Here is a 22,897-nt window from a genome sequence, read left to right as displayed (position 1 = left end):
CATGGACTGTAACCCTCCAGACTCCTCTGTCCATTGAATTCTCCAGGCAAGAATATTGGAGTGGATTGCCATTCTCTTCTCCAAAATTGGGCACGTGCTTTAGATAAAAGAAAACAATAATCAGAGGTAAAACTCTCTAGACTGAGTGTGAACCTGTGTATGCATGTGTGTAAATCCATAGTTTCAGTATTTATTAGGTTTCTTAAAATCTTTATGAACAAAATGGAGAGGTGACCCTTGCCTGGCCAATTAAGCTGTGAAACTAAGCCATCTGTTTATCTCCTAAAGTTACTAAGACATAGGAAAAAAGCAATTCAAGCTCCCTAGTTAATTAGCCATAATTTTGAGGCAGTTTCCTGAGCTCTGTAGTCTGGAGATAACTGGGATGCTCCTGAGATAAGAACTGACATTCCAAGAGAGGGTGTGTGGTCTGAACACAGGGTGGAACTGCTGTTTGCTAATCCAGGCCCAGGGCACCACCCCTGCTGGCCATGTGGGAATTTCATTCCAGTCCAGCCTGATGGGATTTGTGAAATTTCTAACTTAAGAAAAAACAAAAACCAGGACAAAGAACAACCATATAACCTTTACTCAAACTCAGATATTTTTAACATTTTGCCCATTTCCTTCATTGTTTGTGCTCATGCATGGCGGTTGCTGTCAGTTGGTCTTTCTCTCTCGCCACACGCACACACACACACACACACACACACACACTCAGGGTAAACCATGTGCATTTAAGTATGGGGCATCCTAGCCCTTTGCTCCTAAATTCTTTAGTATGTGCTTCCTAAGAATAGGGGCATTCTCTTATTTGTCCACAGTGTCGTTATCAGCTTCCTGAGTTACACTGATTCACTTTGTTAATCTACCCACCAGATTTTTCAGTTCCCATCAGCCGATACCCTAAGGTCCTTCCTAGCAGTATTTGATCTTAGTATAGTGATCCTAGTCCAGGATAGGATCACATACCGCCTCTGATCTTCATAACTCTGTAGCCCCCTTGGTTTGTGGCGTTTCCACAGCCCTCTTGTATCTTTCACAACACTAACTTTTCTAAAATGGTCTGAAATGGGAGCGTTTCCCAGTGAGCAAGGCAGGAGGGTGGGGAGGGGTGAGAGGTGGGGGGCGCGTCCAGGGTTGCTTCTTGGCGCAGCTGCTCTGGGCCATCCTGCTCCCGTGCAGACACCCATGGTTCTCCCCACTCATCCCCTATCTCTTTAGCTCTGTTGGCGATGACGACTGTCCCCTTGGATTTGTTCAAGAAGCAGCCTTCCGGGCCTCAGAGCTTTACGCTAACCAGCGGGGCCTCCTTGGGCAGCTCGGCGTTGGGTTCAGTAACGGCAGAGGTATGAGGTCCTCTATGAGGCCAACGTCCTGCCCCACCCACTTGAGCAAAGGGACGTCTTTGTTGATGTCATGGTCTAAGCACAAGGTGAAAAAGAATTTCCAGACATGAGGCAGAATGAGAGAATAGAATTTATTAGAGTGGGAGACACTCTTAGAACAGCGGACAGACTCAAGGGAGAGCCAACCCCTTCCGAGAACTATTGGCCTCAAGACAAAGGAAATTCATGCTAGAATGGTGGTATTAAGTGATTGGTTAGGATGCTATAGAGTGGGTAGAAGGGTGGGTATTTTACATAATATGTCAGGGAACTGGCAGGTTTAGATCCAGAAGTTCACGGTAAACAGTTGCTGTGGGGCTTGGTTAATTCCGGAAATTTTTATCCTGTGGCCTCGATGTAGGATGCCACAAATATGACCACAATGTAGGGCTCCACACCTGTGACCTCGGTGTAGGGCACATACCTGTGACCTCAGTGCAGGGCCCTGCACCTGTGACCTCGGTGTAGGGCTCCACGCCTGTGACCTTGGTGTAGGATACCACAACTGTGACCATAATGTAGGGCTCCACGCCTGTGACCTCGGTGTAGGGCACACGCCTGTGACCTCGGTGTAGGGCCCTGCACCTGTGACCTCGGTGTAGGGCTCCGTGCCTGTGACCTCGGTGTAGGGCACACACCTGTGACCTCGGTGTAGGGCTCCGTGCCTGTGACCTCGGTGTAGGGCACACACCTGTGACCTCGGTGTAGGGCTCCGTGCCTGTGACCTCGGTGTAGGGCACACACCTGTGAACAAAGTGTAGGGCTCCACGCCTGTAACCTCGGTGTACGGCACAAACCTGTGACCTCAGTGTAGGGCTCCATACCTGTGACCTCGGTGTAGGGCTCCACGCCTGTGAGCTTGGTGTAGGACGCCACACCTGTGACCTGGGTATAGGGCTCCACAACTGTGACCTTGCTATAGGGCACCACAATTTACGTCTGTCAGACTCCTGCTCTCATTCACCTTGAAGCAAGACGCTTATCCAAGAAGAGCTGCTGTTCTTCCCACACGTTTCTAGACATGAGTGGGACGCTTCCTGCCCGGGGTTACGCAGCATCGTCTGCCCAACATAACCGGCCGTGACGTCCTTTCACTCAGGCCTAACTCAGACAGGCCTATCTTATTTTGTTTGGTTCTCCAGCCTGTGTTCCTATCTTTACAAGCTGAGTGGCTGTGTCTGAGCCTGAGTCTCATCCTTCTATGTCAATTCTGGGAAAATCAGAATTCTTACCCATTAATTATGATACTAAGTGACAGTTAAAGATATCAGAGGTTATTGCAAAGGCAGGCAGTGTGCCATGGCGAGGTGTCCGTCGGCATGGACCACAAAGCAGGTAACCAGCCTTCTCTACAGTTTTCTTACATAGAACCCGGTGAGGTAAAACCCTGGCAAATGCCTCCACCTGTTCCTGCTGCAAAGATAGAAAAAGACCGCACTGTGATGCCATGCGGGACCGTGGTCACTGCTGTCACTGCCGTGAGAACCAAGCCTCGCTTCGACGCAGGGAGGGCGTCCCCGATGGGCTCTGGTGAGGCTCCTCCCCGTAGAAAATCTGAAATCACGCTTCCCTGGGAAATGTCTTGCATCTATAAACTGCAGAGCACTGTAGGCTGCATGATTATTCCTAAGAAAAATCTCCTGGCACAGGAAGAATGGTAATTGGCAAGGCTTTTGCATAGCTTTTTTTTTTTTTTTTCCAAGACAATTATCTTTCTATCTTGTCAGACGCAGGACAAGACAAAGCAAGGTTCAACCCTGCAGTGTATTCTGATACCAAAGTCAAGATATTAGATGAAATATCTCATTAAATTAAGTACGCCATGACATTTACATGGGGCAGCACTTTATCTTAAAACATTAGATGTGAGCAGCCAGTATATTTTCTCACGTTAAAAATCGTTCATTCGGAGGCTGGATGCATAGTGGTTTCAGATCTGTCAAATTCTGTACCTGTCCCCACACCCACTGCCTTGGAGACAACTTCTGTAGAAGTGTATGATTTATTATTACTTTTTAATCTGTACTGTGTTCCTGCCTATACAGAAGTATTATCATGCCAGAAAAAATCACTTGGCTCAGTTCTTGAATGAAAATCAGAAAGTGAAATTCTGGCTTCATTCAAAGGTTTCTGAAATTTTATTTAAACCTAGGTTTCCAATGCCCCTTTGGGGGCATTCCTCTCCTCCCCCCGAAAAAGAATAAAAGAGTGTGTTAAAGATATCTTAAGGTTTTCCTCTTACCTTTTCCAGCTGCATGAATATTTAATTAGGAATACATTTTTAAAGTTTATTTATTTTTTAATTGAAGGGTAATTGCTTTACAGGATTGTGTTGGTTTCTGCCAAACATCAACACGAATCAGCCATAGATATACACATGTCCCCTTGCTCTTGACCCTGCCTCCCCATCCCACCCCTCTAGGTTGTTACAGTTAGTTATATTTACGTATTTGGCTGCCTTGGGTCTTAGCTGTGGTACAGGGACTCTTTTGTTGCGGTATGTGGCATCTAGTTCCCTAACCAAGGCTTGATCCCGGGCCTCCTGCTTTGGGAGTGTAGAACCTTAGCCGCTGGACCACCAGGGAAGCCCCCCAGGCTGCTTGAAGTAGAGCTGAAATGAGACATGATTTCACTTTCCGGTGACTGCAGAGTCAGACAGCTTTCGAAGGGCCGCTATAACCAGGATTTCTCCCGGCAGAGTCTCCCCTGAGGACACCTGTCAAGGTGAAGGTCATTGAGAAGGACATCTCGGTCGAGGCCATCTCCTGCCACGGTGCCCCCGTCAGCAAAACATTCTCTTCCTCAGACACAGGTAACATGAGGCCACTCGAGATGGTCCCCAGTTGGCTCCTTCCGGCTCTGCTTGCGAGCTCTCATCTGGTGAGAAGACGCATTTCCTTGTTAGAGTTTGGGGAAGAGTTGTTTTTTTCAAGGATAAGTGAGGAGCTAAAAGAACACGAGGGAACTGGAAGTCAGTGGAGGACTGAGAGTGGCCTTGGCATCCCTGCCCTAAGTTCCAGGGAACTTGGACAAAAGAAGCAGAAAACCCAGCTCATGCCTCACTGCGAAAAATTTATGGCTGTGATTTTTCCTTTTGTTCGGTGTGCCAATTACCTGGATATCATAAAATAAGCAGGATTCAGGGATATAATTGTAAAGACTTCTCTATTTTTTGTCTCCGGAAACCTCTGTAATAAGGTGGCATGCTAAGTCACTCAGTCGTGTCCAACTCTTTGCAACCTCTTGGACTGTAGCCCACCATGCTCCTCTGTCCATGGGGATTCTCCAGGCAAGAATACTGGAGTGGGTTGCCATGCCCTCCTCCAGGGGATCTTCCCGGCCAGGGATGGAACCTGGGTCTCTTACATCTCCTGCGTTGGCAGGTGGGTTCTTTATCACTAACGCCACCTGGGAAGCCCCTGTAACTGGGTTAGTGTTCCCAGAGCTCTGGATGCAGGTTCTCACTTCCTGGTCGCTTGTGTCACTGCCATTGGAGTCAAAACACAATCTAAATTTGGGGTTAAATTTCCTCCCTTTGATCATCACATGTGACCTGCACTTTGAGAAGGATGGAGCAGGCAGCTTCTCTCCAGCTCGCCCACCAGCCCCCGTCCACCGAGTCCTGTTTTTCTTTCCTTGTTAAGGTTGCGGATGGGATGGGAGAGGTGGGCACGGGGCAGTCAGCGCTCCTTTGATGGGTGCTGTCTTGGGATGGCTGTGTGTTCTCAGAGCCTGGCAGGAGTGGAAAATTGCCTCTTCCCCATGGGAGTTTCCCTGGTTCTCTGGGAGCTGCAGGGTACCCGCCCCTCCACCGACGACAACTGCAGAATCCTCGGCGGAAGCAATACCCCTCCTTTGGCTGCTCCCGAGAGTCCTTGCTCAGCTCTGCCTTGTAGCATGGGGGCACCTTCACCCTGAGCAGGGTGTCCCCGCTGTGGATCCCCAGCCCGCTCTGTGCAGCCAAGGACCCTGGAAGCTTTCTCAAGCATAGCTGACACCCGGCTGGGATCTCTGAGGATGGACGGAAGCTCTGGGCTCGGTGCCGCCATCCCTGTCCTGAGACCTGGGACTGGCAGCACTGCCATCTCCCGGGAGCCCTCACCATGCTCTGCTCTTCCCCTGGGGTCGGGGGTGGGGGGTGGTCATTGGCCACATAGGTCTCCACCACTTGGTCCTTCACGACTGCCGTGGAAGTGGAGCATCTGTGGTCCACAGACTAAGGCCAAAGTGAGAAAAAGTTCCTGTTGACATCCTGCTCCTTCACCCATGTCCTTTTAATTGCCCTACAGCAGCGATTACCTGTGAGGCCCAGCAGCATCTCTGAGTGGGAGAGACCTGGCCGGGTTGACGGGGGGCGGGGGGGGGAGTGGGGGAGGTCCCAGCCCTGCCGCCCACCTGGCTGCCTCCTGTCTTCCCCATTCCTCAAATGGAGACTGAAAAAATTCCCCCCCCGGAGACCTTGGGAGTATTTACCTGAAATAACACGCACTGAGTTCTTTGCAGGGCTTGGGTCCGAGTTAAGCATTCCCTGGATGTTGGCCGGGGTGTGGGCTAAACCTGGGGAGGAGCAGCTTCCGTGAACGGTCGCTTGACACCCTGAACAATAGCTTGTGTGTGCGAACTTGGGAGGGCCAGGGGGTAGCTGCACTGCCCTTCAGAATTCACGTCTCCCCAAAGCTCAGAGGTTTCTGTTTCCTTACATGCCTTAGTTATCACCTCCACTGAGGCATCACTTCCATACATTAAAATGCACGATGTGAGGGCCTCCCTGGTGGCTCAGTGGTGAAGAATCCCCCTGCCAATCAGGAGATGCCCATTTGATCCCTGATCTGGGAAGATCCCACATGCTGCAGAGCAACTAAGCCTGTGCACTGCAGCTACTGAGCTGTGCTCTAGAGCCTGTGCTGGAGACTAGCCCCCACTTGCCGCACCTGGAGAGAAGCCCGAGCAGTAGCAGAGCCAAAAATAAATAAACAAAATTATTACTATTTTTTAAGTGCATGATGTGAAGCGTACACCTTGGTGAGTGTGTGTAAGCACAGAGCATCAGCTGTAGACCAGTAACATTGCCTGTCCTGCTCATGAAGTTTCCCCAGAACCTGCCATGCCCACTGTAAAAAAAAAAGTATAATTTTTAAAATTATTGTATTATTTACTTCTATTTTATTGACTGCACTGGGTCTTCGTTGCCACGCACGGGCGTTCTGTATTTGCATTGCACAGGCTTCTTATTGCTGTGACTTCTCTTGTTGCAGAGCATGGGCTCTAGAATCTGGGCTCAATAGTTGTGCCACACAAGCTTAGTTGGCCCGAGGCATGTGGAATCTTCCCGGACCAAGGATCAAACTGATGTCCCCTGCATTGACAGGCAGCTTCTTATCCACTGGACCACATCCAGGGGAGAAGTCCCCGGTGTGCACTCTTACATCTGGTCTCTGCTTACCCACTTCTGAGACAGCGTGGAGTACTTGTGACAGGCCAGCTGCCCACAAAGCCCAAGCTAGTCACTCTCTGGCCCTTTACAGAAAACGTTTGCCAGCCCCTCCTTAACGACCAGATCTGTTGCCCAGTCTTTGAAGTTCCTGTGGAAGTTCCAGGTTTTGCTAATGTGTCCGACCCTGCTCTTCCCCCGGCAGAGCTGCTGGTGCTGAATGGGGCCGACCCGGTGGCTGAAGTCGCCATCCGACAGCTCAGCGAGTCCTCGAAGCTGAAGCTCAAGTCCCCGAGGAAGAAGAGCACAATCATCATATCCGGGGTCTCCAAGGTGAGCCTCTCCTCCTCCCACGCCCGCCTTGCCCTGCCCTGGCTCTCAACTTAACTCCGAAAAGTTCCACCCCTGGAATGTCAGGTTGCCTGCGTGCTTGCTAGGTGGCTTCAGTCATGTCCAACTCCTTACAACCCCATGAACTGTAGCCCACCAGGCTCCTCTTTCCTTGGGATTCTCCAGGGGAGAATACTGGAGTGGGTTGCATGTCCTCCTCCAGGCGATCTTCCTGACCCAGGGATCAAACCTGCATCTCTCAGGTCTCCTGCATTGCAGGCAGGTTCTTTACCACTAGCGCCACCCGGGGAATGTCAGATTGTGTTCCCCCACCAAGGTATTCAGAGAATCCCTTGGCACCCCACTCCAGTACTCTTGCCCTGAAAATCCCATGGACGGAGGAGCCTGGTGGGCTGCCCTCTATGGGGTTGTACAGAGTCGGACACGACTGAAGTGACTTAGCAGCAGCAGCAGCAGCGGCAACAAGGGATTACTTGTGGCATTTTTGTTTACACAGCTTATCCTGTTGAGGAAGGAACTTGATGGTTTCTGAACTGGGATGCTTTGGGTGTTGAGAGGTTGGTGAATCATTTGAAGAAAAATTACTGAAAGAGAAAGACCGAGATGAGGTCAGCTCCCCTTCGGGACAGGACCTCCACCCCCATCACCAAGCCGTCTTGGGGAACTTTCACTTTACACATGACTCATTTCCAAACCCTTCCTTTTGCAGTGAAACTTTATGCCTCCTGCAGTCAGAGAAATGAAACTTGTTTTAAAACACATCCCTGTCCCTGTGCCTTCCTTGTGCTGCTCTGTGACCTTAGTCCAGGGCAGATGGCAGGCTCGAGGCATCCCGTGTGGACAATGGGCAGGCCAGGCTACTGGAGAGGCTAGCCCTTCAGGGAAAGGGCCTAGGTGACAGTCCCTAACTCTTTTTAACCTTTCAGAATGAGCAAAGAAAATGTGAGTGATGGAGGGGCAGGTGGGAAATTTAGTAGTTGGGAGGGGACAAGGAGAAAGATGAATTTTTGGACACGGCGGGTAGCTTGATTTCTTGAGGGCATAAGAGGGTGGATAGGAGGGCATGCTGAGAACTGAGCCCCTGGCTCTTGGGAAAGGGGCCATAATAGATCGTGGGAAGTGCTAGGGGCGAGTCACCAATGTTGCAATTGTACCCAGGGTGTGGGTGGCCTTGGAAACCATCTTCCAAGAGCCAGGTGATGCCTCTGGGTTTCCTGCATGCACTTCCAGAAGCAGCCAGGAGGGGGCGATAGCATCTCTGGAAGCACCCGGCTCAGTTCAGTAGTTGGGTTTTCTTTAGGATTAATAAATGAGTGAATGTGCTTCCCTGGTTGCCCAGTGGTTAGGACTCCAAGTTTCTACTGCAGGGGGTAGGGGGTTCCATCCCCTGGTCAGGGAACTAAGATCCCACATGCCAAGCAGTGTGACCAAAAACAAAACTATACCAAACTAAAAACCAAAAATAAGAATGAGAGTAGAACTGTTAGTCACTCAGTCGTGTCTGACCCTCTGTGACCCCATGGACTGTAGCCCACCAGGGTCCTCTATGCATGGATTCTCCAGGCAAGAACACTGGAGTGGGTAGCCATTCCCTTCTCTAGGGGATCTTCCCGACCCATGGAGAGAACGCAGGTCTCCTGCATTTGCAGGCAGATTCTTTACTGTCTGAGGCACCAGAGGCTTAAAAAAAAAAAGAACAAATAAGGACAAGACTTGTGACTGTCTCCATCTCCTCTTTCTCTAAGGTTTTATTCTAGATCATTTAGTCCAGCTGACTTACCATTTTTGTTGTGGTTGTTTAGTCGCTAAGTCGTGTCCAACTCTTTGCGAACCCTGGACTGTAGCCCACCAGGCTCCTCTGTCCATGGGATTCTCCAGGCAAGAATACTGGAGTGGATTGCCGTTTCTTCCTCTAGATGATGTTTGCAACTCAGGGACTGAACTCACATCTCCAGCACTGGCAGGGGAAATCTTTACTGCTGAGCCGCCAAGAAAGCCTCATTTTTACTGAAGGTCAAATTGTCCCAGATTGAATCAGTGGGCATTTCTGACTTGGGTCAGAAAAGGCGGTTGTCAGTGGTCACTAAGCAGACTATGTGCCACCTCCACACCCAGAGAGGGTGCTTTTTCCCAGATTCCCCCAGCCTGGCTCCTCAGGCCGACCTTCTGCCTTGGGAGACCTGCGTCCACTGATTCTCAGCTTCCTTAGCTGTCTCCTTGGAGGGCCGGGCACCTTCGGACGCCGAAACCACCCCCACGGCTGTGTGTGGGGGGCTGCCAAGGCTTCTCCAGCTCACTGCTCCTCCCGAGTATCCTGGCACCTTCCTCACCCTGACTTTGTCTCTCGCCCCTGGACAGACCTCGCTATCTCAGGACAGCGATGCGGCCCTGATGCTGGACTACGCAGCCTCCATGGATGGTGCCCACCAAGAGGATGCCCCCCAGGACCAGCCGGAGGCGGCTGTGACCTCTGCCCCACCCGAGGAGGAGGCCCCAGTGGGGACCCTACCAGCCCTGGAGCCCCAGGAGATAGAGCTGGACTCCTGGGACTTGGAGAAAGAGCCACCCGCTGGGGCGTGGGGTGGCCAGGCCCTGCAGGACCCCGAGGGGGACGAGTTGTCTGAGAGCTCCCTGAGTGTGTCGGAGTTGGAGCCAGCCGCTGCCAAGAAGCATAAAGGTACCAGCCCCTCCCCACCCGGCCCTGCTCCCCATCGCTCCCCTCTGCCAGTCTGTGGCTTTGGTCTCCTGCTAGTTTCCAGACTGAAATTCAGTTCTCAGCCTCTGCTCTCTTTCCCTTCTCCTCTACAAGGGCACCCTACCCTTGCACCCCCACGCCTACAAAAACACCTGCACTCAATGTTTGAGCCCATTTCGAGCCCATGGGCAGGGCTGGGGGCACGTTCAGAACCCTTCTGCGTGTGAGTGGCCGGGTCATCTCTCTGTGTTCTCGGGGCCACTTGGTGTTCATGGCTAGAGGCACCCTGTTCTCTGTCTGTGCACCCTCCTCCTGGGAGTAGAACCATCCAGAGCATGGAGAGGGGCCACCAGGAGCCACATACCACAATGGAGCCAAGGAGACCAGCTGGGCAGAGACTAGGGTTCCCTCAGCTGCACAGATGGGCTCCCCTGCACTTGCATGCCTCTCAGACTCTTCCCTCCAACTGAAACCAAACCAGACCTCCCCACTCAGCCCTAACAGGACCCACAGAGAGAGAGCTCCCTAGAAAATTAGCCAATTAACTTAACACATGTGTGGAGGTGAGGTAATCATTGAATTAGAATAAGCGACTGTTTTGCATTAGCACTAAAACAGGGCTTTAAATCTGTACATTTCTTCAGTGTGCAGTTTAACCCAGACAGTGCTTTGGCACGATGGTGACCTGAAGATACTTGCCAAGAGAATTTAGCCCAGAGGTTTGGCCAGCTCTAGATGTGAGGCTTCAAGACTCACTGAGTCTCAGCTCCCTCCTCCATGTTCGGGGATATACCTACTGCGGGTGCCCGCCTCCCTGAGAACCCCACCGGCTGGGCGGTTATAGGAGGTCCCAGTGCAGAGCATGGGACAGGAGAGCCGAGGCAGGGGCTGGGGCCAATCCGGGAGTCCTGGGTACAGCTCTGTCCTGGTTCCTCGGCGAGGGTAGACATTAGGAATCTCACTAGTCGGGAACCGTGGTCAGCGGCTCTGCCTTCTGCTCCTTTGTTCTTGGTGCCGCGGACCAGTGCAGTGGTTCCTGCTTGGGGCAATCATGTCCCCTCCCCAGGGGACGCCGGATGTGGCTGGAGAATTTCAATTGTCATAGCTGGGAGTAGGGGGTGCTGCTGGCTTCAGCCAGGTCGAGGCCAGGGTTGCCGCTCATCACACCTCGGGGCACAGGACAGCCCTGGTATCCTTGGGATGGAGCTGGAGAGCCCTCCGCATTCGATTCCTGTCTCTCCCCCTTGACCCACCCCCGCAGATCGGGGACAGATCGGGGAGGAGGCAGAAGTTAGAAGAGGAGGAGAGAGAGAGGAGAGGATTCCTGGGTGTGGTTCCAGACCCTGAGATGAAGAGACTCCATCTGCCCCCTGCCCAGTGTTGAGACCTTATCCCCAGGGCCCCATCAGGTGACCAGGAGTGGCGTGGGGAGTGGTGACCTGAGCACTGGCTCTGTGGTGGCTTCCTGGCTTCTGTTGTGGAAAAGGTGGCCTGGCTGTTGGTCCACAGCCTGGCATGCACCAGCCCCCGACCTCCGCCCCCGGTGTCTTGGGGCCAGAGCTGCCCAAGGGGGCTCACCTGGGCCTAAGGCCGGCAGGTGTGCACTGGGCAGGGTGGACACACGGGGAACAGGTGGATGTGCCCCTTCTGTGCCCAACAGACCAGCAGCCGTCCGTCTCCTCTTCTCACAGAAGCTGGCCCTGCCTCCCGCTCTCAGCCCATTCTGAAAGGCTGAGCCTCACCAACCCAGGCGCATTCGGAGACTGCTGTTCCCTCCTCCCTCGCTCCCTCTGCCGGTCCTCCCAGGGAGCTCTTTCCCTGCGGTGTGTGTCCTTGCTGTGTCCTGGCCACCCTGCTTCTCTCCCGTGGCCGGTGGGATGGGTGACACCCTCACTCTTGGGGACCTGGTGCCCACAGATGTGCTGGTCCTCCACCCTGAGCCCCGGAGGATGGCGCTGGGCTCCCAGGTCGCACCTCACTCCTAGGGCTTCACAGACGCAGGATTTTTTAAAGGGACGCATTTGGTAGCACTTAAAAAAAGTGCTTTATATTCTCAGTGTTAATCTCTCAGTGTTATCTGAGAGATTTGTTGTCAGAACCTTAGATGGTTCTGCGTTGTGCAGATAGTTGCTGTTTCCCACTGAAACTGGTGATAAGGAGGCAGCTCTCCTTTGTAAACTAAAAACAGTTTTCAGATTAAGAACCACCTGTGTCTCCTGTCACAGGAGGAAGTTAGCTTTCTGAGACCTGCCTGCCTGTTAGAATTCCCCTGGAATTCTGCTGATTGGAAATCTACTTACTGTGATGATGCAGCCAAGACAGGAAATGCATTTCTCAAACTAGTTTTATTTTTAGCTTAACAAAGCCCTGGTATGCTTATACCACACTGCGAATGCGCTTAAGACAAACCAAACGTAGAAGTGGCTAAGATGGTACATTTTATGTCTGTTTTACCACAAGTCAGAACAAAAGCATCGGTGGAGACTTTGAAAAACACTCAAAAGTAAGACAAAGAGAAACAAACCAATGTCCTGCACAGTAGCATCCTACGTTGTGTGATGTAAATGCTTCAAACTCTTACCGTCTCGCATTCTGATTTTGCTGTTGCAAACTTTTCTTTTCACTTCTTCCTTTTCTCCATCTCCTGCTCATCCCCTTTAACTTAAGAGGATCGCTATGCCAACCAGAGTTAATTGCCTACACAGTAAGTTATTTTTGTTTTATATATTTTTTTAAATTAAGAATAGTCTTGCTATGAGGAAAGCAGATATGCTAACTGAGCTGGAAGCTAGATAAGCTCCCCACGTCCCCATCCCTCCCGTCCCTTCCCAGTTGGACCTTGCCAGGATGCTAGTTTCCCCACCTCCCTCCTGCAAAGTGCCCTGGTCAGGTGGTAGGAGACCGGCATCTCAGGGAAAGACAGGACGGTGTTAGCCCACGTGACACCACCACCTCGCCAAGAAATACAGACGGACCGGCCTCCATAACTGTCCTTGGTTCTAAAAGGTAGTCATTTCTATAAATGGGCTGTCCATGGTTCCCCTTGAAGTCTAAAGCTGTCCTTTGGGTAGCAAACTGCAACTTACAAGTTTGCTTTTGGTCACCGTTCTCCTGTCTGTAAGATGTTGGCACACATTTTTCCTTGAGCGATTTATGTCTGTTAAACTGTGGAAACAAGCAGGAATAAAGTGGGGAGTATCTGCAACGTCAAATAGAATAATTATTTTTAATTCCTTCGTATATGAGTTTATGGGGTTTCTCGGGGGCGGTGCAGTGGTCAAGAATACACCTGTCAATACACCTGCCAATGTAGGAGACACAGGTTCAATCCCTGGGTTGGGAAGATCCCTTGGAGAAGGGAATAGCAACCCACTCCAGTATTCTTGCATGGGAAATCCCATGCACAGAGGAGCCTGGCAGGCTACAGTCCATAGGGTCGCAAAAGAGTTGGACACAACTGAGCAACTAAACAACGTGTTTATACTTGAGCCTTATATATATATACACACACATATATATATTTTATTAACCTTGCTGGCGGAGAAGGCAATGGCACCCCACTCCAGTACTCCTGCCTGGAAACTCCCATGGATGGAGGAGCCTGGTGGGCTGCAGTCCGTGGGGTCGCTAAGAGTCAGACACGACTGAGCGACCTCACTTGCACTTTTCACTTTCATGCATTGGAGAAGGAAATGGCAACCCGCTCCAGTGTTCTTGCCTGGAGAATCCCAGGGACGGGGGAGCCTGGTGGGCTGCCGTCTGTGGGGTCGCACAGAGTCGGACACAACTGAAGCGACTTAGCAGCAGCAACGTTGCTGGAACCAGAGAAAGATTTTTTTTTCTCTTCCTGGTACCGTGTAAGATTTTGGTTATTTGCCTTAAGTTTCACGTAACCCATTTTCACATTTGACCTTCAGGGATCTTTAAGATCAGGAGTGAGGTCTGAGCCTTGCTTCTTGCCCGGCAGGTGAATGAGGTGGGCTTGTTAAATCTGAACAGCCTCTCTCCATTGCCCCATGGTTGTGAGTTCCCCTGTCAGCAAGGAGTGACAGATTCTGGGGCCTGGGGAAAGTGTGACCTTCCAAACTAGAGTTCTTGTGTCATCAGGGTTCTCCAGGGAAACAGAATTGATTGGTTCTAGATTTCAAGGATCTGGGTTGTGTGGGTGAGTCTGAAACCTACAGGGCAGACAGGAGCTGATGCCACAGTCTTGAGGCAGAATCTCTGCCCGGGGATCCTTCCTTTTTGTTCTCAGTTGATTGGATGAAGGCCATGCACGTCACCTGGGGTATCTCCTAGGGCTCAGGCACAGGTGGGAGACCTGGACCACACGGACAGGGGCTTCCCAGCAACACTCAGCTCAGTGCCGGATGGAGTCGCTGGGCACGCTGGGCAAGCTGGCATAGAACACTGGGTGCGGCGTCCTGGTCATGTGGCTCTGAATGGCCCTGCCTCCCTGCAAAGATGAGTGCACTTGCCCGTCTGAGCTACGACCTGCCGTGCTGCAGCTGTATCGGTGTCCACCAAGCGCAGCTGTGCTGTGTCCATCCCCAGTCATTTACCCCGAAGGTCACTGTGCTTGAGTGACCAAGTTTAAACAGACGATCACATTTTTATTTAGTGATGAAAATGGAATAACCTCGGCTTGTACTGGTCCTTCTTCATGTGTGATGAGTTAAACTGCAGAGCCTGGAGAAGGGCTCACAGCGCTGGAATATTCTGTCCTCCCCAGGCCACCGGCATGCCTTTCATCATGCCCGGAAGCCTATCCCAGTCCCTGCCAAACAGCAGGGCTCTGCTCTGAGCTCCCTCTGAGAACTGCTCAGTCCCACCCTCTGGAGAACTCCCCAGCAGCAACTTGGCAGACCGGCCCTCCAGATGCCCGCCAGCTACCTCCAGTTCAGATGCATCCTCAGCAGCACAGAGGAGCCAAGCTTTGAAGGACAAAGCATGTCCCTCTCTGAGTCTCTACTTCCTTATTTGTAAGCAAGAGATGAGAGCACCCTTGGAGGTGGCTGGGAAACGTAACCTGGGCTGCAGCTTGTAGAGGTGCAAACCTCAGTCTCGCCCCTCACGTGACCATCCTCTGTCCAAAAAGCCGACGTCCCCAGAGTGTGGCAAGTCGTGGCAAGTTAGGGGTCAATCTGAACCAGAGCACATGTGGCAGCATCTGGTTCTGGACTGATGCTGAGCAGGCAGTTAACAACACAGCACCCCTGCTCCAGAGGGTGGAGGACAAAGGACAGAAACCACGCGTGTGCCTGGCAGGGAGGGCAGCGCAATCTTCCACACGGTATCCAGGGTTCAGGGATACAGGAGGACACAGCTGCCGTTCCAGGATCCTCATCCTAAGTCAGATCTTCCCCTTCCCTGTCTCGTCTGTGTTAGACCCTGGGGGTGGCTGAAACAGAGCTCCATAGGTGAGGTGCTTTAAACAACAGAGATCTCGTCTCTGAGTTCCAGAGGCTGGAAGTCCAAGATCAAGGTGTGGGCAGGGCTGGCTGCTCCTGAGGCTGGGAGGGAGGGTCAGTCCCAGCCGCTCCCCCAGCTTTGGGGTTTGGGGGGGATTGCTAACAACATAGCACGTTGCCTCTTGGCTTGTAGGTGCATCACCTTGAGCTCTGCCTTCATCTTCACATGGCGTTTCCCAGTGCGCCTCTGTTCAAACTTCCCCTTTTTATAAGGACCCCAGTCATACTTGATTAGCACCTGTCCTAATGACCTTGCTATAACTGAATCGCCAATGTCATGACCATATCTCTAAGTAAGGTCACATTCTGAGGACCTGGGGTTAGGACCCCAACATAAGAATTCTGGATGGACAAGATTCAAACTGTGACACCACCCCCACTCACACCTTAGATCTTGGCTCCAAACCCCGGATGGGATTTCAGCACAGGGACACGTGTGAAATGGGCTTTGTGGATGGAGTGTTCAAGGGGAGGTTCTCTTACTGCTGGCTTCCACATCCCTAGGTCTGCAGCTGGCCTGGGGGACAGACTGGTCTGCTCCCCTCCCCACACTTCCATTCCCTGTCCCCCACCCCAGGGAGATGGGAATGGGAAGTGGGATTAGAGTCTAGATTAACCAGATGGGTCCCTCGGACCTCCCTCCCTCTCCTCTGTTCTGATGTGACAGCCCCACATTTACATGCTATTTGAGGGGCTGAAGCCTGTGTGCTGCGGTCCATGGGGTCGCAAAGAGTCAGACATGACTGAGTGACTGTGAGCTTAACCCAGAGCAGCTACCTGTAGACCAGAAACACCTCCTAAGCACTTCCCATCCCCCGCCTACCCGAACCTAAGGGAACCTGGCCAGGTTGGGAGCCTCTGGGACATTTGAGTCCCTAGGTCATTAACCATCAGGCATCACTGTATCCACCCCACTGGCCAGACTCCAGAGTCAGGCCCCATGGGTTGTGGTGACCCCTGCCATCATGCACCCTGCCTGCTGTTTTTTTTGAGATACGCTGCATCTTCCCGGGATTAGAATGGATCCAGGAATGGACCTCTGAGGTCCAGGGAGCAGCCAGTCAGGCCCGTTGACTTGAAGTAAAGCCACGGAGACTTACATTCACCTTTCTGCTTTGTCCCTCTTCCAGCCTTCCTCAAGCCCCCGCACACCACCTCCCAACTCTGGTGGTGGTGGTGGTTTAGTCACTAAGTCGTGTCTGACTCTTGTGACCCATGGACTGTAGCCCGCCAGGCTCCCCGTCCCTGGGATTCTCCAGGCAAGAACACTAGAGTGGGTTGCCATTTCCTTCTCCAATGCATGAAAGTGAAAAGTGAAAATGAAGTCGCTCAGTCGTGTCCAACTCGTAGCGACCCCATGGACTGCAGCCTACCAGGCCTCTCCAGCCATGGGATTCTCCAGGCAAGAAGAGTACTGGAGTGGGTTGCCAGTGCCTTCTCCGACATATACATATATATAACTATAAATATATATAATTGTAAATATATATATATATATATACACACACACACACACACAGAAGATGAGATGGTTGGATGGCATCACCAACTCAATGGACATGAGTTTGAGTGAACTCCAGGAGTTGGTGATGGACAGGGAGGCCTGGCGTGCTACAATCCATGGGGTCGCAAAGAGATACGAGTGAGCGACTGAACTGAACTGACTGATGTATATATGTATATCCTATTCAGCCTTCTTGAAAGGTGATTGTATCCAAAGAGAGAACCAAAACAATTCTTTGGGGGCAGCTTTGACCCAATGAAACTCAGCCCGTTTCTCTTGAGCTTCTGCACAGAAGCTTCTGAGTTTTCAAGGTACATGGCTAATATCAAAGGCAGATGTCTTCCTACATTTGTCATAGTGTTTTCGTTCCCGTGGTGGTTTCTCTGTTTCTCTGTCCCACCTCTCAGTCCTCAGGGGTTTTATTTGGAGCAGCCAATCAGGAGAGGAGACCCATCCATTCTGGGCAGAGCAAGTAGGACGGGCATCCTTAAGTTCAGGTCTAGGGTGTGGCCTCTGAAATTCACGGGATTGCTGCCTTCGCCACAGTCAGTGCTGATCCTGCAAAGGTCTGTGGACAGGGCTCGGTCAGATTCCACAATTATCTGTCTCAGCTAGAAGAGCAAAGTGTTGCCCTCAGGCCTCCTGTTTGGATTAAGCCGGATGGTTTTGCATATGTCACAGCTTTTGAAGTACTTGCTGGATCTGTCGTGAAAAGAATGAATTGCCAGATTAGCTATAAAGCTCCTTATTGGGAAGGTCAAGCCATTCTTCTTTCAAAGTCCTTAACTCCTACATGCAAAATGGTCATGGGTTTCACAGCCTGACTGGAAAGGACCCTGGTGGGGCCTTACTCACAGGATGTTAAACTAGTTTGTGGAAGTGAAAGCAGGTTAGTGGGCTCTGTCCCGTTGCTATGGTAACTGGCCTTTAACCTTTAAGGAACCATCGCTGTTGAAATCACTGCTGCTGCTATATTTTTCTAGTTCATGTTCCATCATTTTACATCGAATTTGCATAGATCCGAACAAGCAAAATTGAGGTTTTGTAGATCAAAAGTGATCAAGTAACAGACATGTCATGTGACTTAGCTTAATAGACACATGCTGGATCTGGAGTTATAAAAGCTCTTCCTCCCCAAAAGAATAAGTGTCATTTAACTTTCCTAAGGGGCTTCCCAGGTGGCTCAGTGGTAAAGAATCCACCTGCCAGTGCAGGAGTTGTGGGTTTGATTCCTGGGTCGGGAAGCTCCCCTGGAGAAGGAAATGGCAACCCACTCCAGTATTCTTGCCTGGGAAATCCCATGGACAGAGGAGCCTGTCGGTCTACAGTTGACAGGGTCACAAAGAGTCGGACACGACTCGAACTAAACAACAACTTTCCTAAGAAGGTGAAAATCGTTTCTGTCAGAGTCCTTAATTTGGTTTTGATATCGGAGCATCCTTTCTGGGTCATTAGAGCCCTGCTCTGCTACTTATACTGTTCCTCATGACAAGGAGTGGGTAGGGCTAGGGGACCCCTAAAAGTCAGGGATCTGAGTGCCTTCCCTGGGAATGGATTCCAAGGGACAGTCCAGCCCACTGCCCCTACTCTCCTTTTTTAAGCTGCTCTGCTCACTACGCCTTGGGAGCTCTTGTGTTGCGCACAGGCCTGACCCAGCTGCCTTTCTGCGCTTGCAGTCACAGGCTGCCTGTGTTAGTCACTGGAGCTGCCTTCTCTCCTTCCCTCCCGGACACGTCCCAGCCTCTCGCTGCAGCCCTCTGACCCTATGCCTTGCTCTTTCAGGAGGAATTTTAAGGAAGGGTGCCAAGCTCTTCTTCCGCCGGCGGCACCAGCAGAAAGACCCCGGCCTGAGCCAGTCACACAATGACCTCGTGTTCCTGCAGCAGCCTGATGGGGCACGGAGGAAGGGGGTGACGCTCTCTCGGATCCTGAACAAGAAGCTGCTCTCCAGGCACCGGGGCCAGAGCACCCTGAATGGCGCCCCCTCGGACCCCTGCCCGTAGGCCGGTGCCCCCTCCCCAGGGAAGCTGCACGTGCGGACCCACCATCGCCACCTGCCGGGATACAGCCAGAGGGCCAGCGAGCTGCTGGACGGCTGCCCTGTCCACCGTCTAGCTGGGGTTTTTCCAACCATTTTGTCTTTTAAAGGGAAAAAAAAAAAAAAAACAGTCTCCATCCAGGAGGCTTCCCTGAAGAGAATCTGCAAAGCCCAATTTGCCACCAGAAGCCAGGGGACCCGAAGACTCCACCGTTTGTCTGTGCTCACAGCTGAGGACTGAAGTTAGGTGGGAGGATACTTCCCGTGCGAGCTGTGGAACTCACTGTAAGGGGCTGTGGACGGGCAGCTGGGGAAACGAGCTCGGTCCTCCATGCTCTAACCTTGGTTGGTGCCTGGACCACATAGCAAAGGGGACGGCTCCTCCGTGCTGTCACTGTGAATGGAATGGATGGGTCACCTCTCCTGATTGGCTACTCAGAATAAAAAGTGCGGCTGCCCCTGCGGAGTGAGAGGAGGGACGCGGGCAAACAGAGCAATCACTGCAGTAATGGAAACACTGACAAATATAGGAAGACACTTGCCTTTGATATTAGCCATATAATTTGAAAAATTATGCAAATACTAAATATATCCTATGCATATTATGCTGAACACTTTTCTAAGTTTACTTTGAGCCTATTTGCAAGTAGGAGATACGTAAATCCTTAGGTGGTTTTACATTTTTCTGAATAGCGTCAGAAGCTATAATAATACCAACAGAGCAGTCAACACACGGAATGTTTTCCCTGCCGTCTGCCGTCCGGGCTCACAGGAGAGCAGCCAGCCCGTCAGATGAAGTCAGGAGCAATAAGCCACAAACACAAGGCTGTGTTCACCATACATACGTGGTTTTTCTTTAGTTCAAGGTTTTGCCAAATATTGCCAACAGCTGAAACAAAGTACTATCAGGGCAAAGGAGGAAATCATTTTATGTCTCAGGTGTGAGTCTTAGGAATGGAAGTTTAATAACAAATGAGCCAAACACACATCAGATTTCTTTTATGAGCTCTTCAGAATGCTACTGTGAACGCTGCTCAGCCACTCTTGGGAGGCCCTTGTTTTAATTTCCAGTGGGAAAAACAGTGAGCTTGGCACACGATGTTAGTATCCTATGGATCTTCCAAACCACCTTCCTCATCAATTCGCCTTTTCCCAGGGGGAAACCATGTTCCTCCTCCGTGAGCCCTTCCCCTGGGGTCCAGTCACAGGTTTTCACTCCTCTGGATGAGGCACTTTTAGGAGAAATGCTTATTAAGGAGCACCTGTCATCCTGATGACAGGTTTTGCATAAGATCCATTTTTCTTCGTAAGACTCAAAGGCAATTATGAAAACTCGGCTTCTGTCACAGATAGGAAATTGGGTGAGCCCCTTTCTAGAGGTGCCTTTGTGACTCCTTCAACATATACTTCATGGAAGAGAGCCAGGGATGAGCAGAAACCTTTATAAAAATCAAGTTTATAGACTTCTTTCCTTTCCTACTCTTTTTCATTTTGAGGATGAGATTAGAAAATAACATTAAGAATTTTATTATAGGGACTTCCCTCGTGGTCCAGTGGTTAAGGCTTCACCTCCCAGTATAGGGGGTATGGGTTCAATCCCTGGCCAGAGAGCTAAGATCCCACATGCCTCGTGGCCAAAATCTAGAGTATAAACAACAGAACCAATATTGAAACGGGTTCAATAAAGGCTTTAAAAATGGTCCACATCAAAAAAACTTAAAAACCAGGAATTTTGTTTTAAAACGCACTATTCAAAATCCTTAGGTGTCCCAATAATTATCAACTGACTGTAAAATGACTTTTTTAGCATACATTGCTTTTAAAGATTATACTCCAATTGTTATCACTGTAAATTAGCACCTGACATTCCAAAATCTAGTATGTTCATACCAAGTTAGTCACCACAGACTAGAAATCACTACTAGTCTTTTGGAACCAATGGTCTCATTAATGTTCTGTTTCACTTGAGGGATTCTTGTCCTTTCTCATGTGCTCGGCAGAACCTGTGACATTTCAGAATTAATTCTAAGAGGGTATTGTGTGTGTCAGAATGTCAGACACTGATCAGAAGTTGTCAGTGCAATTTTTTATTTGATTTGAACTCGACTTACTTGAGTGTGAAGGTGTCAGAGTCTTACTTTCAACTTTCTCACTCTAAAAGAAGTCGTAGCCATTCCCATTCCTGAACAACCCCACAAGCATCCTGCTCACTGCTCCATACCTTCATCCAGGGCTCTGCTTCTCAACTTTCTCAAGACCTGACTCCTTTTCAGGGTCCTGGGGAAGTGTCAGGGGCTTTCCGTCCAACCTGTGAGGGAGAAGCACATGGATTAACACAAGAGGGAGTGTGTGCTGGCGAGATGCATGTCTGCTGGTGTCTGCTAGATGCACTTCAAGAACCCTGAACATTTAAGTCACTCCAGGAGCCTACCCTCCAGATGCACATACATTAGTCTCCCGCAAATGCATTTTTCTGAAGTGACAGAGGACACTGACATAGGAATAAGACAGGAAAAATGAAAGGTAGGGTCAGGGTAGTGCCGTGAGAACGTGGGCTGTATTGATACTGTGAATGTTTCATTTCCAAGCTGTTTATCCAGGTGTATTTTTTAATAGTGTAGGATATTTATGTTAAATGTCATTGACACCAAACATCAATTAAGATTATACACCAAATGCAAAACCTACTTATTGTAAATCACTTCATTCCCTTTACCTTTTCCACACGTGAGAGTGGTTTGGGGGCTTTTGATATTGTTTTGATGAAATTTCTTGCAGAGTGGTGCTTTGAAAGCAATTTCTCATGAACACTAATGGTAATGTGTATCTGTATGTCTGGAACCAGCTGCTCATGTCGGTTTTAATAAGTTGCCAGTACTTCTATTGGATTTGTTTAAGGATGAGCCTGTGTTATTTCCTGAGGAATGAAATGGACCTTCAGGTGTGTGTCTGTTTTCATGTAGCATCAACAGAAGTACCCACCTCATCATTCTGGCTGAAAACCTGCTGTGAGGAAGAAGGTTTAGACCAAGCACTTTATTTCAACCAGGTCTCAAGTTTAAGTCCACAAGCATCCCTGGATTTCTAGAGATAACTACCTGGCCTGCCGCTGCCAGCCAATGACAAGCTGGGTGCCTGTCCAGATGTTTGATTGGTCTTACTGGTCACATGTATAGAAGAATGCTATACCTTTTCTTCTTGAACAGAAAGGGAAAGGTTAATTTACACTGCTGCCACTCAATTCAAATGTTTTCTGAGTAATGTTCTCATGGCCCTCAGTCTTGAAACTTGAAATATAAATTGGTGGCTGTTGGAAGCCAGAACATTTAACTCCATCAGATGAAAAACAGGTCTCAGCACCAGCCTAGACCTTGTTGCCAGGTCCTGCCACCACCACCCCAAGCCTGTGAAGGCGTGATGACCAAAGCAAGCGGCCCAGGGACATCAGCACTGCTAGTCCTACAAAGCAAACTCAGGTTACACCTCTCTGCTTCCTTCTTTTTTTTTTTGGCATTCCTTCCTTCCAGATGAGGAAGCAGTCAAAATGCAACAAACTGCCGCATTCACCCTGGAGGAGGAAATGGCAACCCACTCCAGTGTTCTCGCCTGGGAAATCCCATGGACAGAGGAGCCTGGCAGGCTACAGTCCATGGGGTTGCAAGGGGTTGAACATGACTGAGCACAGCACAGCCCCATTCCCCCAGCTTCCAAATGACCAGTAATGTGCCATTTATAATTTAGGCTTATAGTTCCCCCCTCCCCAGTGTTATATCAAAGCTACAATTTTTTTTTTTTTTTTTAAGAAGAAAACAAAAGGGTTTCCAGGTATGCGGAGAGGTTTGGCTTGATGATCAAGCGTGGTGATGAATTTAACCCGACCGTGATTGTATTCCTGGGTAGCACTTTAAAAACAGACTGCGGTCTCGTACTGACCTTGTGTGGTTGGGTTCATTCCGGGAAGATGTGGCTGGAACGCAAATGGTCTTGGAAGGAAATAAACGGGCCCACAGAACACTAAA

At 50.4% G+C, this 22,897-nt stretch overlaps 1 protein-coding gene across 1 annotated transcript in view; it reads left to right on the top strand.

Annotated features, from left to right (window-relative positions):
* Positions 1 to 22,897, top strand: part of C2CD2 (C2 calcium dependent domain containing 2) — a 65,689-nt gene extending 42,792 nt beyond the window's left edge. The window contains exons 9-14 of the mRNA XM_061422247.1: positions 1,225 to 1,349; positions 2,744 to 2,918; positions 4,087 to 4,200; positions 7,025 to 7,152; positions 9,529 to 9,847; positions 18,623 to 22,897. Coding sequence (XP_061278231.1) covers positions 1,225 to 1,349; positions 2,744 to 2,918; positions 4,087 to 4,200; positions 7,025 to 7,152; positions 9,529 to 9,847; positions 18,623 to 18,843 — 1,082 coding nt within the window. The 3' untranslated portion in view covers positions 18,844 to 22,897. The remainder of the gene's footprint in view (positions 1 to 1,224; positions 1,350 to 2,743; positions 2,919 to 4,086; positions 4,201 to 7,024; positions 7,153 to 9,528; positions 9,848 to 18,622) is intronic.

The sequence above is a fragment of the Bos javanicus genome, chromosome 1 (assembly GCF_032452875.1).
Source record: "Bos javanicus breed banteng chromosome 1, ARS-OSU_banteng_1.0, whole genome shotgun sequence".
NCBI classification, from domain to species: Eukaryota; Metazoa; Chordata; class Mammalia; order Artiodactyla; family Bovidae; genus Bos; species Bos javanicus.
Note: the sequence above shows the minus strand (reverse complement) of the source record. Positions and strands in the feature narration are given on the sequence as shown.